Source organism: Streptopelia decaocto, assembly GCF_964273445.1.
Source record: "Streptopelia decaocto genome assembly, chromosome: 6".
NCBI lineage: Eukaryota > Metazoa > Chordata > Aves > Columbiformes > Columbidae > Streptopelia > Streptopelia decaocto.
Window position 1 is genome coordinate 56,220,669 of NC_138660.1, and position 15,200 is coordinate 56,235,868.

General features: G+C 48.1%; 1 protein-coding gene across 1 annotated transcript; it reads right to left on the reverse strand.

Annotated features, from left to right (window-relative positions):
- Window positions 1–1,949: 1,949 nt before the first annotated feature.
- On the reverse strand, window positions 1,950–8,061 carry LOC309441362 (intersectin-2-like; the record flags this gene model as incomplete). The annotated part of the gene is made up of 5 exons (XM_082055994.1): window positions 1,950–3,954; window positions 4,778–4,923; window positions 6,567–7,189; window positions 7,626–7,830; window positions 8,029–8,061. The coding sequence occupies 5 exons, from the start codon at window positions 8,059–8,061 to the stop codon at window positions 3,159–3,161; spliced, it is 1,803 nt and encodes a 600-aa protein (XP_081912120.1). The 3' UTR covers window positions 1,950–3,158.
- Window positions 8,062–15,200: the final 7,139 nt, after the last annotated feature.

The window sequence follows — 15,200 nt, forward strand, 5'->3', positions numbered from 1 at the left end:
ATCAGAAGTGGAAAAATACAGCCCAACTAATCTCCAGGGCTGCCAAGTAAGATGTGTACATGTGATACTGAAAGACCTGGAACTTCCCGGGAGAGGGATCATTCTAGTTCAGAGCGGTGCCCCAGGATTATGGAAACCTACTGCCGTGTCAGTGTGCTGACACTGCTCACCCTTCCTGCGCGGGATCACCCCACAGCGTGAGCTCTTGCAGGGCCACAGAAATTGTTCTGTGCTCGTGTTCCCTTTCAACACCTGTAATTTAAAGGCAGGTGAGCAGCTGAGTACACACCGGATACTTATAAGATAAAGAACATTGGAAACACCACCTCTGTCTAGTTTGACAGGTTCAACAATCAGGCTGCCCCACATCAAAGGGCTTGTCCTGTTCCCTGGCCGCAGGTTTTTTAGGACAGGGCTACAGCACTAAGTACGTGTCCTGCTTGTAATTCAACACCCAGTAATTATTTATGGACCTTCTTTCAGAGAGGGTTTGCCTGGTTCAGAGGAAATAGGCCAGGATTACTAGGAGCCGGGCAGGCAGGTGTTTCCTGTGATACCTAGAAAAACCTTGAACCTGACAAATCAAACAATTAGCTAAATGCAAGATTGATGCTGAATATCAGACCTTTTACTTATACTTATTGTTCTCTCTTTTTGAACAGGCAGGGTGACTGAAGGTATCTTGATTTAAAGATATGACTGTACAAACAGTCCATGGCTGGTTCTGAGCATGAATTGGTGTGGAGAAAATCACTGTGCTGTGGAAGTCGTTGAAAACTTTCCATAAAGCAGCAGCTTTCTGTGGCTGTGAAAGCCACTCAGTGTTTGCATACATATAGCTATTAGGCTTACTGTTCTTATGACTTCCCTTATCTAAACTGCCACTAGAGGTAATGAAGAGAAGGTACCTGTGCCATTTTGATCTTGGGAGAGAAAACAAAGGTGCTACACGCTGTTGCTTTTTGCATGCTCAGTGAACGGGGCTTGAAGGCTGTTAGATGCAGATCTGTCATGACAGCATGAGAGAAATCTCCCTCGAGCAGCTGCTCTGCTTAGGCATCTGTTTGAAAAACAAACAACAAAGTATAAAAGTAATGCCTCGCGCTCTTCAGTGTGTGCTTTGGGGGAACAATTTATTGTCTAAAGACTGGAAAGATACGGAGGGAATTCCAACTTGAGGGAGTCGGGCTACTGCCCCAATAAGTGCTCTGCCAGCTATCGCTCCCTACAGTGCTCAGCTGTGTGCTGCCACCCTCGTGTCTTGGGAATGTGTTTGTAAAGCCTCCCATGATGCAATAACTCCCATTTCCTCAAGGGCAATTATGCTGGAGAGTGTAGATGAAGAGAAAATACAGCCAGTACACACGTTTCACTGCTAGTGTCTGCCTCGGAACCCAGAGCAGTGGCACAGCCCTGGCAGCTGTGGCAGGAGGACAAGCACTGGGCATGGCCTGGAAGGCTGTTTAAGTCTTGGTTCAGTTGGGATCTACAAGACGAGGACTACCCGTCCTCTCCTAGCCTCTGTCCACCCTCGTCTGTGTGCTCACTGATGCTGGTTCACCTCTGGAGAAATACACAAATACGCTTCCTTATGTGAATCCTCCTGTAAATTAAATGCCTGCAACAGAAATATTTTGTTGGTGGAGAATAATGCTGATCTGCTTTGTCTTTACCCTGAGGGTTGAAAGAATATTTACAGGCTGTCCTCTGAGATCCACCGACCAAAATTCAGTCTCCTTTAATTTAGCCTCCAGGGCTGTAATCTGGCCTTCGCTGTGTAGGTCACAGTGTGACATTTTGCTGATCTTGTAATCACAAGGTCACAGTCGGTGGTAACGTCAGGCTGAAAAGGTTAAACCCTGTTTGCCTTTTTACCATTGTTCAGCTTTGAATCATTTCCCTGCTGAGGACCTGGGAGGCTGGACCTTAGGAGGCAGCACTTTGTGGCCTCAGTTTTGGCTCTCGGGTCTGGCACACCAGGGCCTGACATGCCCAGGCAGGGCTGTGGCCAGAGCGTAACATTTTGTGCCAGTCTATGGTGGTCTAGTCAGAATTAGGGCAGCAGGCCTGAACCGTTCTCCCAGTCTTGCTAGGAGTAGCCACTGAGTTCTGTTTAGGGGATTCAAAGAACAGATGTAGGCACATTGTTCACCTGAACGCCACCCACACTAAATGAAGTATCTACTCCAGGAAACAAAAATTTAAAAAAATACCCACCCAAAGTCATTGAAGTATAATTATTAAAACCTTTTATGTTAATCTACAGTACAATGTAAATTGTTCCTTTCAATTAAATTTTGAAATACACTAGATTACATCATTTAAATAACTGCAAACTTTTAAATTCACTATTTGTGATAGTGGAGTTATATTTACATACACTTCTGAGATATTTCAGATGCAGCGTTATGTTCCAGTCCCCAAGTCAGTTAAATAACAGACTTTCAGTGGGGGTAGACTGTTCTTCCACAGGTTCTACACATATTTGGGGTGTTTGTGTCAGAAAGCGAGAACTTCTTTTATTCTTGTCTGCTTTTTTTTCTTTTTTTTTTTCTCTGTGTGCATGCAGCTGTATCTCAGTGAATTGATACCTACTTGATTTGGATTAAAGATGAAAGATCTTTCTTTTTAAACAAGTATTTTGACTGAATATACAGAGGTGAATAATGTAATATAGTCCTTCTGAGTAGTGGTGGAAAACATATTTTCTCCAGCTTCCCTCCCCTGTTGCATAATACTGCACCTAATTTTGACCCTGACTTTACCTAATGCTGATGAAATACAGTCAATGGTGGAAACCTTTCTCATGTTGTCAAGACTGGCTTTCAACACAATCCATGCAATGGCAAGCATCATACATCATTCTCCCGCAGTGCAATATTAACAGGTTAAGCTCAGTATTTTCCTCCAGAGATCTGCTCCTCGAGGGAAGCCCATCTCTGTATGTACATCAGCCAAAAACAGGCTGTGAGTTCTGAGGGTGAAGACCAGAATTACACCATATCACTTGGTTCCAGTGCTGCTAAGAGTCCTGGTGGACCAGACTCCTCCCTGTGTTGTCCACAGAGCAGAGCAAGTTCAAGCCACCAAGGCTCTCAATGGTCCCTGCAGGTGGCACTGGCCAAGCCGAGCCTCCCTGGGTGCTGCCCGGGCAGGACTCAGGGCCTGGTGTGAGGCGTGCTGATCATGATGTTGGGCAGCGCATTCCGCCGCTTCTTCCAGGAGCCCAGCTCCCTCGAGTACCGCCTGATCTGCCTGAACCAGTGGTGAGTCCGTGCCCGGTCGCTGTCCCGGAACACAAACGCCTCCCGCCTGATCTCAATGAGTTCAAAAGTGTCGTCACTGTCAGGATCAGTGGAGACGATGCAATTACTCAGCCTCAAGGGCTCCCTGAGCAAATGGAACTTCCCATTATTTTTGTCCCTGATGAGTACCAGCACGGCATCCTTCACAGGCCCTGGCTCAGCTGATTCCAGGCTGGACTCAGACACACGCTTCATGTTCACCAGGAGGAGGACCTGCATGTTCTGGAACTTCAGGGTCTTGCTGCCTTTCTTCACCCACTGTCCATCAGGGGGCTGGGCCAGCTGCAGAGGCCCCTCCATCACAAATCGTGTTTCCTCTCGCAGCCAGCCTACAGTTTTGAGGGCAGTTTCTCTCATCTCGATATTGATGACTTCCCTCTTCTTCTTGCTGTCCTGGCGGAAGGAGCGGAGGGTCCACGTGTTCCCCTCCTGCTTGGTTTTCATGTTGATGTGCTCCAGGTGCGACTCGATGCGGCTCTTGGCCTCTCGCAGGCTGCCATGATCTGGGTGGTACTCGGTGGTGGCCTTGATGATTCTGCTGAGCAGCAGCGGGTACTTGGTGACTCTTTGCAAAGGGGCCATCAGGAAGGACCTCAAGTTCATCCGCCGCAGTGCTGTGTTGTCATTCTGGGAGACATTGAGGAATATTCTGTAGGGATTTAAGAGCATGGAATGAAATGGTGGCTGTTCTGCCAGCAGATGCTGCAATCCTAAATGCAAATGAACAGCTGACAGCTGCTGGGCCCTGCAGCCCCCCTCTCTGGTTTTCACAGCCTTGTGAATTCTGTCCTATCAAAAACTAACAACAACTTCTGCAGCTGTGCTCAGGTGCAGAACATTGATGAGGTGCCTGGGACACTAGCACGTAACATCCTGGCAGTCTTCTATAAATTGTTGTAAAACGAGGGTGTGAACTTTCTCTGGTACACACTGACGTAGGCCCCAGGCAGATACATGAGCTTCTATCAGATTACATTAATTTTTAGCTCCTTTCATCATTGGATTACAAAGCACACTAAACAAGAATTTGGTACAGTCATCATTTTAAGCTGTTGCAGTGGAAACAGAAGTGACTCGCCTGACATTGCCCAATAGGCCAGGACTAGGAATGGGAAACTAACTCAAGTCATGCAGGCTCCACACAGTGGTCTTCCCCAGTGGAAATCCAAAGCTTGTTCTGGTGTTGGGACTGAGAGCTGTTCTCAGTTGGGTGTTATTTGGTCAAAGTTCAGCCCAGTGGTCAGTGGGCAAACACTGGTACCACAAAATACAGTGTAAAGCTGGGGACCAACTGGCTGCCTCAGTGGAGATATCAAGGGGTTGATGCATTTTTGAAAGTAAATTACTCAGCTCATCACTGAAGAACATTAGCATCAAAACTTTGATCTAGTTTTGCTGACAAAGGCTTTGCTCTCAGGCTGGCGCCCTCCTGTCCCCAAAGCCTGGAAGAACACACTCAGCCTTTTTCTCACCTGAGCAACTCCTTCTCCTTCTCCAGCGCATTGAGCATATTCACGGAGGAAGACTGCTGAAGACAGTAGGTCTGGAAGGCTGGCAGCATGTTGACAAACTCCAGAAATATTTCACCGATACACACGGTCATCAGGTCATCATCACCCTGCAAGCATGCAACACAGCCCCTGCTGGGTCAGCTCGGGAGAGGCACAAGCATGGAGCCCACGTTCAGTCCTACCAGCATGAATCTACTGCAGGGTCAATACCAGCCCAAAGGTGGAACTGGGCTCACCTGTCCTGGTGGAAAGGCCATCCCTGCAGGTCTGGGGCGAAGCAGTGCATGGGGAAGGGAAGGAAAGCTGGTCTAACTTTGTACTCCTACACAGGCAGAGATGTCTTCTCTGCTTCTGTGGGCTTGGCCAGCTCACCAGAGCAGGAACTCAAAGGCCAGAGGCCAGAGTGAGCCTGCAAGTCACACTGGGACCCTTCTTGGTGGCAGGTCTGCCCTCAGGCTAATGCAGCAGTGCACAAATTAACAGGGAGTGTTTATGAGCAAATGGGCAGGGGAGGTGTGCGACTCAGGTAACAAACATGGCACTTAACAACTTCTGCAGCTGGTCTCAGCACAGGCCTGGCTGGGAAGCGGTGTCCTTCAGTTGTGCTCTCACTGGCTACATTAATGCCTAAGAGAAAAATAAATTTTATGCTAAATTGTTATCCAGTTTCTGTATGTGTAATAAAATAAGGGACTAGTAAGAATCTGGTGCCACACAATGCTCTTAGCTGTGTCGAGGTGTATGCTGACATGCTCTGCAATCACTACTCATTTGAGCAGAAAGAGGGGAGCAGCTCTCTGGCTACTGGTGGCTTTTTGGTGCAGTTCTGAGCTCCGACTGCAAAGGGCAACATGGAGGCAGACAGAAACCCACAGCTGTTTGTAGAAGCCTTTGTCTCAATAAATTATTCACAGGGGACATCACACCCACAGAACGCATCTGTCTTCACTGTGCCAGGTGCATGACAGTAGTTGTCAAAGTTGCCAGCTTTTGAGACATGTGTCACTTGGTCTAACATGCAGGGTTTCAGAGAGGGAGAAGAGGGATGTTTCCTGAGAACAAAGGAACCTGGTGAAACTGATACAGCAACAAGTGGGTTTTGCTTTCTTGAAGAAAGGAGGGTATAGAGCTGATTATCTGTCCTTTGCAGTGATTGTCTGCTGCTCTAGAGTCTTCTTTCTATTTCTCTGCCCTTTGACCATCACGCTGGTGGGGTAGGAAAGTCCCTTTTGCAAGGCAGGGTGCATCAGCAGCTCCAAGTGCCAACTGTCAGCAGAGCAGGGAGCAGCCTGTGCTGCCTGGCCCCACAGCAGCCTACAGGCAAGCTCTCATAAACCGCAACCCAAGGCAAATACACTCAAGCCAGCCTGAAGTAAGTCAGCAAGTGCGTGGCCTGTGAGCCAGCCCAAGCTGAGCTCTGTGCCCCTGTGCTCACACTCTTATCAGTGTCCAAGTGAACTTTGGTAATGGGACAGTTACGTCCTGTTAATGGGATAAATGAACTAGGCTGCTGATGGGCTGCTCATGTCAGCAGCACTACCACCACAGAGAGTGAGGCCAGCAGCTCTGACCTGGCACAGGCTCACTGAAATCACTGGCTTACAATAGCTGAGGTAACAAGGGACTAGGTAGATGACCAGAATCCAGGAGTCCTGCCTCCTGATCCTCTGCTCTACCTATGCTGCCTCACTAATACAAAACTTACTTCTGTCTGTCTGATCTGGCCCCTTTAGAGCATGCAGCGTCATACCTGGTCAAAGGCCTGATCGATCTCTTCCTGGAGTATCTCCAGGAAGTTCTCGTTGAGGTCGATGAGCTCCTGGATGTTGCTGAAGATGCCCAGGAGCTGCTCTTGGCTCAGCAGCCCAGCCGCCTGCATGGGGAGGTAGAACTCCTCTTTGATGATGCGCAGGTCCTCCCCATAGCTGGCCTCCGTGTTGACAAACTCCAGCACGGACTCCTTGCGCTCCGTCCTGCGCTTACGGCATTTCTCACAGAGGTCAGCCCGCCTCTGATTGCAGTTCTGCACATCCGTCTCCACCGGGAGGTCCCTTTCTCCACAGTCGGTGCAGGGACGGTGGGCTTCCCAGGCCTGCAGGGAGCTCAGTGTTTCGGATGCCCTGTTCCTCCACTTTCTGGCTGCCATGTGGCCAATGCCACTGTCTGCCCTCTCCACATCCGCTGACTTGGTCCGGGTGGCCTCGCTGGGATCCAGGTCATCCCGGGCATCGTTCACGCCAACAATCCCGCTGTCTGTGCTCAGGCTGCTGACATTGCTCCAATGATGTCTGGAGCGGAGGGAGCCACGTGGGGCATGGCGGGTCTCATCAAAGCTGCCACCATGGCCAAGGTTGGCTTTTGCTACCACTGGACCTGAGAAAAGACACAAACCATTACAAGCAATGCCAGCTGCACAGAGCTCATCTGAGGAGCTCAGGCTGGCACAGCCATGAGTGGCAGGAACCCTGGTGTGGGAGATCTGGTGAAAGCAGGGCTGTTAGCTGTCCCCCCTCCTGTTTTGCTGCTGGGAAGGGCAGAGGTCAAAAGACAATGGCTTCCAGGTGAAACCTGTCACCCCTGCTCTGCTCATACCTGTGAGCTCATTTGGTGTCTCTCCCCCTGCCATTCCCCAGGCAGGGACAGAGACACAGCACAGTAGATCCTGATTCCTTGCACATCTGAGAACGCTTCTCAGAACCCAGAACGCTTCCCTCCCCCTGGCCAGCAGAGTCACTCCATATTTACACCAGTGTAGCAGGGCTCAGCATGTGGCCCATTGACCCCTTCTGTGTGTGCAAAATGCAGGTACCGTAGTCTCGCTCCTGGCGGCGCTTCTGTGCGTGCTGCCGTGCTGCAGCTGCAATCTTCAGCTCCAGCTGCTTCCTCTTCACCGAGTCTGTCGGCATAGGGTCACTGAAGTGCGGTCGCAGCCGGCACTCCCGCTGGGCCTTGGCACCCTCCGTGCTCTCGTGGACGATGTCAGAGCTGGACCGGCGGCAGCTGGGACTGGGGGTCTGCAGGAAAAGCAAGTGGGTTTGGAGCAGTGGTCAAACCAGTGTCTGGTTTGCAGCCACTGGACTTTAGTTGCCAAAGGAGAGAAAAGGCAACTCATCAGTGTTAGGATTGTCAATGCAGCTCTGCTACGTGATCATTAGGAAATCTGTCTCCCAGTTCCTCTGTCTTTCTTAGACCTAACAGCAAGGGCCCCTCACCCTCTGAGTACAGTGGCTCCACAGTGGCTGCATCACAGCTGTCGAATAACCACGAAGATGTCAAGGGCAGAGCCCTGGCTAAGGGCCTAAAGTGGGGCTGAGCCTGTCCTCCAGGGATGAGGATGATGTTTCAGCACTGCGAGGTCAGGAGCTCCAGCTCTATGCCTTACCTACATCAGCGGTTTGACCAAGCGGGGACTAGGAGGGAGTCTGATCTCCTGGGCAGTGCAGCAGTGAGGGGCTGGTGCAACACTGAAAGCTATAAAGAAGTTATTGCTGAACTCCCTAAAAGAGATGCAGTGGCAGATAGGCAAGGGCACAAAACTGACTCCTGTTTGATTAACTGTAATAAAATAGGCACTAAAAATCCTTATCACAGAGCTTATTCACTCATGGGAGTTGGTGTGATTTCAGATCCCAGGTTCCCAGCCTGCCCAGTTTCTACAACAAAGGGATTGTTTAGAACTTCTGGCAAGAAAAATAATCCTGAACACGTGCCCAAAATGAGAGGGGAACGCCTCTTTCTTACATTTCCTGTAGATGGAGTGTCACTGGATGTCTCATTGCTTGGCTTGTCCTCCCAGGTCTCTGTTGCCATGGACATCGCTGTGGGCTGCTGGCTGTCCTCCGCAGGTGGGAGATCAGCTTTCCTCAGATCACACCGTCCCTCGGAGGGGGATTTGGCAGCAGTCTCAGCATTGCAGCTGCAGGAGAAGAAGCAGACTCTGATGAACATCACGTATAGTTCATCTGCTGTTCCTGACACAGATGACACTGAGTAGTAAGCCCAGGTTTGAACAACCAGCCGCAACAGTTCAGGGAAAGTGCAGGCAGGAATCTAGACTGGCTGGCACAGATGTCAGTGCGTGTGTTTCAGGGGCTCTAAACACAGCTCAATTATAGCAGCGCAAATCGGATAATTGCACTCAAGCCAGCATGAGTCTGGGATATCAAGTCACGGGTGTTCACAGGGCATTTTTGTGTCCATAAAACATGAGGTTCTCCCATAGGGACCAGAGAAACCTCTTTCTAAGTAGGCCATATCCATATTTGCTGCTATTTCAAGAGATGTTGTCAACACAGAAACCATATTGCTCATCTGGAAGAAAATCGCCTGCTAAAAATCGTAATACTTTGAAGAGATTAGAGGATTAAAAGAGCTTTCCCTCTGTTTTTCATCCCATATGATCCCAAGCCCACTGAAACCACTGAATGATTCCCTCTGCCTTCAGTGAACTCCATATCAGGCCTTTTGGTGCACTTTAAGAGTCCTGTAAAATTGGCACAGTCTGTTTTTCTCACTTGGCAATTCTGGGACGCTCTTACTCACAGCTGCCTGGTGCTAACAAGGGCCTGGCCTGGCTGATACAGGCAGTCAGTTCCAACCCCATGTTCTCCCGCCTGTAGACAACACCGCCTCTCCAGACAGACAGAGTCTGGTGCAAAACCACTGACTTGACAGAGTAGTGACAGTCTGTAGCTTGTGATACTATTGGTGATTCTTTTTTTTAACAGACTCTCTAAAGACACCTTATTTCCATGCATAATGAAGCTTGCTTGGAAGAATATTAATTTTTCCATTTTGGGTTTACTTAATTTTTATGGGCTTGGATTCCTTTAAAAAGAAAGGCTGTGAGGACTGGATATGGATGCTGGTACATACAGGAAGCCAGTGTCTGGAGCATATTTCAGGTTATGCATGTATTTTACACTTAACAAAAGTCTCATATGACAAAAATCTGCTTCTTAAAGGCTTCACTTGTGAACTTATGCTGGAAGGTCATACTGCTAATGTGCAATTCCAACACTGCCAGCTAGAAGAAAACACATGAAACAGATGGGCATTTTCCTTACAATGAATGACAGTTGGCTCTGGTAACAAACCATCGGCCAATACTGAAATCATTGAAGAGGGAACAAATCTCCCAGAGCACAAACTGGCTCTGTTGTCAGGCCAGAAAAGTTGGTTTGCAACTTTCCAGCTGATGCTCTTTCATCTTCCTCCTTTTATGCTTCCAGGTTCCAGCTGACACTACCAGAGGATTTACCACCTTAAAGAGTTTAGCCATGGCTGCACAGCAAAGGCACAGAACTAACAGCAGGCTCCTGGTTTTTACTTTGTCCTGTGCCAACTCCCCGCCATGCGGATTTGGAAGCATCACTTCACCCCTCCTGGCCTCTTCTCCTCAGCCTGTAGATGGGGGATACCAACATCAGTGCTGTCACAGAGCAGTCTGCAGCATGGACTGCATTGTCCCCTGTCCAGGGTTGCAGTAAGAGCAGCGCAGGCACACAGCAAGGCTGTGGTCCTGTCATGGGCCTGGCCTGGCTTAAGAGATTCCCGTCTCCTTCCTCTCTCCCATTCCCAGCCACATTTGGGGTACCAACAACTTCCGCCAGTCCAGTGCAACTGGCTATGTGGCCATGATCTAAAATCAGTCTTGAAGTCACCGGGGGTTAAAAAAATATCCTCTCTCATGTATTCCCAGCCAGATATTTCATCTGTGTTTAACTGAGTTGGGTAAAGTATGAACAGTTCAGCTCGGTATACCTGTGGGAGGGAAGGCAGAGGTTAGGGAGCAAAAAAGCTCTTGAAAAGGATCTGCCACTGCCGGAAAACCACCATTTCCAAAAGTTGCTCTTGCTCAAACAGCTTCTGGTTGAAACACGCAGAAAGCAGAGACAATGCTGAGGCATAGAGAGGCAACAGGATGTGTCCAAGGTCAGTAGCAGAGCTCAGAACTGGAATATTATCTTCTCCTCTTGATCACACTACCTCCCACCATACAGACCATACTCGCAGAGAGAAGCTGAGCTCTCGTTTGTCATTTTTACAGTGTTGCAAGATCATCCACTTAAACATGAAAAGTACTCCAGAGTATTACTGCTCCTCTAAGTGAAGCTGACAGCAGCTCTCTGCTGATAAGGTCTGCAGACCAGATGCCACTGCTTATTGTGGTTTCCATAACCTAATAGGGATATTTAAAAAAATAATCTCAAGGCATGACCTGCAATGGGAACAAGAGCTGATACTACCCAGAGAGCTGAGCTAAGGAAGTGAGACTGGAGATTGAGAAATTCAGCCTACCCCATGGTTGGTCAGCTAGGGATGAAAAAGGCAATGAGGCAGAGCCCACATTGTGTGAAAGGAGATTTCTTCATCCCTGGTTAGACTGCTTTGCTTCTGGTTAGATCCCTCCTGCATGATGCACTGGCCATGTCCTGTGGGGGTAATGCTGCTCCACAGAGCAGTCGCTGTGCACCACACCACCAGTGTGAGCAGAGGGATGCAGGCAGAACAGGGAGGACACACACCATTTCATAGGAACCAAACTTAGGGCTGCTCCTTTAACCTTTGCCCCTGGCAGAGTTCTGCGTTGCCAACAGATCTACAGCAACGCCTGCACAAGCAGTCCCCTCTGCTCTCAAGCAGAGCTGCAGAAGGGGGGACTCTGCTGTGTTCCCTTCTGCGGGATCAAATCACTTACTGGGACAGGAGTTTTCTGCCTGGGGTTGGTGTCAGTTTTCCCTGTTCTCTCCCAGACAGATGATGTCAGAGGGTGCTGGAGCACTGGAACAGGCTCCCCAGGGAGGTGCCACAGCCCCAAGCCTGACAGTGTTCAAGAAGAGACTGGACAGCACCCTCAGACACACGGTATGAACTGTGGGGTTGTCCTGTGCACGGACAGGAGTTGGACTCAATGACCCTTGTGAGTCCCTTCCAACTCAAGACATTCTATGACTCTATGTGCTTGGGCCAGCACCGGAGGACAGGTTCTTTCTGAATGTCCTTATAAATCTTTGTGCCATCATCTCTGAATCTCATGGAAGCAGAGGCACTGGGTGTGCCGTGTACAACTGGAAACACACCTGGTTTCCCCCACAGTATCTCCAGGATTCTTCATGGTTACATCCCTGCCCAGGCCAGCAGTGCTCAGCCTTTCCACATGTTCTGATTCTTTCTGACTATGGAAACATTTTTGTCTGCTCCTTCCCTGCTGGCACCGGCCTTCCAGACTTGGAGTCCTCTGCTACCGGAAGCTGCTACTGTACCCACCATCCCGGTGTCATCCCAAGCACAGCCCGTCACTCTTTTCAGGAAGCTTTCTTAGTTATGTTCTTTGCTTTCCTGTGCAGGTTTTAGTTGTCACCTTGTCATCCATTTCGTAGACAAGGTCCTTCCATGTCCTTATCCTGAACAATTTGCTACTTAAAAAAGTTCAGAGAGTGGACTATATATTGAAATGCATACAGGGTATCCACCTAAATCTCAACAGCCTTTCCCCACCAGGACTACCATCTAAGTTAAAGATATCCAATGACCTATGGGGAGGCTAAAGCCACCATAATTATGAAGCTGAAAATCAGATCTCCATTGCTGAAGTATTAAGCCATTTGAAGGAGTCTTAAGCAATTAACTATGAGTTACTAGGGAGGCAATTAACTTACCAGACAAGAGTGCTTTGCAAAACTGTAACACACAGAATGACTAGAAAGATAAGACAATTTCAGTTATTCTGTGATGCTCCATCACAACATCTCTATCAAAGGCCTGCTGAGCTCTGTATCACGGAAATAGGACCAAAACCCCAGCTTTCAGCTCGTTTGAGACATAAAAATGTGATTTGGATGTCAGTGATCATAATTTAGGACCCAAAACATCCAGACAAAAAGTCTTCCACCTCCGCAGTGAGAATCAGCTTGAGTTATAAATCAATATTCAGGCACTTTACAGTCTCAGGTAAAAATGATGGAAAACTGAGAAATTACCAGACAAAGGAAACTGGAGTTTCCCACTAACCAGTATTTTGGTACTGCCAACAGACTTATCTTCCTCCTGCTATCCTGAAGAAATTACAATCTTTACCATTATTTGTTATTAGTATAGAAAATAAATAGGCCAGGGTGGTTTCTTCACATGAAACAACCTCTCTAAAACTGGAACCACTATCATTCTCATTTTTAGATCAATTGTCATTTTGGTGTCAATGAAACCACCTCATATAATTTAACAAATCCAGCTAGAGAGACTGAACACACAGAAACAAAAACCACCATGGATATTAAAAGCACAGAAACCACACTGAAACCATAAAGGCCCTGGGCAGAAAGTGTTCAGACTCTGGGAGAGCAGTGGGAAGAAAGATGATATGCACTATCCCATTCCTGTGTACTTTGCTACACAGACACCTCAGGCTTCAGATTCTAGTCAAACCTTTGATCTGCCTGGAGACAGCTGTTCCTATGCTCTTACTCATGGCTTGTGCCATACTGTGTATTCCATAATAAAATAAAAATAGCCTACTCAATGAAAAGGGCTGCATACCATAACTTTCTCATCTGTTTCTTTATTGCACTTTCATGCTCTAGAACAAAAGCATAAAGGCTGGGCTGGACAGCTGAAGGAAGCATTTAGGGCTGTGACACCACCTACTTTCCTTTGGATTATCAAGTTGCAGAAGTATTTCTTCTTGTCACTCTGGCTCTGTCTACAAGGGGAGCTTCAGCTCCCCAGAAGTTCTTTTAGACAACTGTCATTCCTGTGCTGAAGTCACTATCATCTCTTCTAAAACCTGAGTCTAGTCTCAGAGCTCTAGCATGCCAGAAATACCAAGTCAGTGTACAAGGTTGATGCCCTGGCATTTCACACACAACATCAGTGGATGGCAGAAGCAGCCAGGAACCAAGTCAAATGTAATTCTTGGCAAAGCTAGTCCCGAACGCCATGTGTATGGAAACAAACAACTCCAGCAACATTTACTCCTCCTCTTGCCACCAGCCTTATCTAGTGATAAGACAGTGATAGCTGCCCCAAATTCCTAGCTTCCAGAAATTTGCTGATTCCCATTGGTCTACCTACCTGCATAGGAAGGGATCCCCGTTTCTTTGGCAGGGGGAAGGTAACAGGGCTGCAGTGTCCTTGTGAAAACCTTACCCAGAGAAGGGGAAAACCCTGGTTGGAGAAGAGGGAGGAAGGCCTTATACAAGTATTTTCTGTCACTGCTTACACTGAGTTGGCAGAAGGACAGTATTTGTAAGTACTTTCACTGGCTGCCTGGGCTGGTCTCCAGAGGGTGGTTAAAGACTTGCAGCACCATCTTGCTCTCACTTGTTTGCCAGTTCACTCTGTACAGGCAGCAAGTGAAAGTGCTTGTTGCCGCACGTCACACTACCTGAATTCATGTGTGCAGTGACAGGACAGACTCTGCATCTTTTTTCAAAGAAATTGTATTAGTTCCCTGTGTCCTTCTACTGTCCTTTACTTTTAACAGATGTCCAAAAAAAGAAAAAAGACCTTTCAACAAGTTATTACAGAAATGAAATGGGTGGGAAATTGGGTGTCAGGACTATTAATGGCTGCTGTCTGTGCAGGATTAAGGTGTACGAAAAGGCAAAGTCTAGATGAAAATGCTTTTTGATGTTTAATCCCACATAAAGATGGAGTTTAAGCTCAACAGCTTAAAGACAGGTTCACGTGGCTATCAGAGATCCTAAGAAGAAGGGCTCTGCCTGCAGCATATTTATGCTACAGGAGTTAAATGTGTGTATCAGGAGAGAGACCAGATTGTTAACAGGGGAGGTGTTTTCAGGTGACCCCACAGAACATGTTACCTTTTCTTAATAAGTTCCAGGGCTGAACCTATGAATTCATCCTTCATTTTTTGTAGCTTAGCTCCATAGCTGGATAAGTCTGTGGCTTCTAACAGCAGCGATGAACAGCAAGAGGACTGGGCTTCAGAAGCCAGCGACTGCCCTGCAAGGTGGAGGACATCATTTAATTGTCTTGTCTCTCCTTTCTGCTGCTCACCACTGAAGATCTCCTGCCCAGTTCTGTGTATTGATACTGCCTGCAATGGTGATCGTGGAATAGGGCTAGAGCAAATGGGGACTGGGGCTCTATCCGGGCTGGAGATCTGGAAGGGTCTGTCCTTCACCTCAGGGCTGTTCATTCTGAAACCACCCCAGGTGGCTGGATATTGGGAAAAGCCAGCAGAGGTGTGGTTTTCATGGAACACATCATCATCATCCTCCACTGTAACAGCAGCCTCATTCACAGCTTTGGTCCCCAGAGCTTCTGGACAGACATTCTTATCGTTCACCTCCAGGGTTTGGTTTGCAGGCAGACCCTTACTCAAGCTCTCTGTTGGCCCACTGCTGATGGCAGATGAATT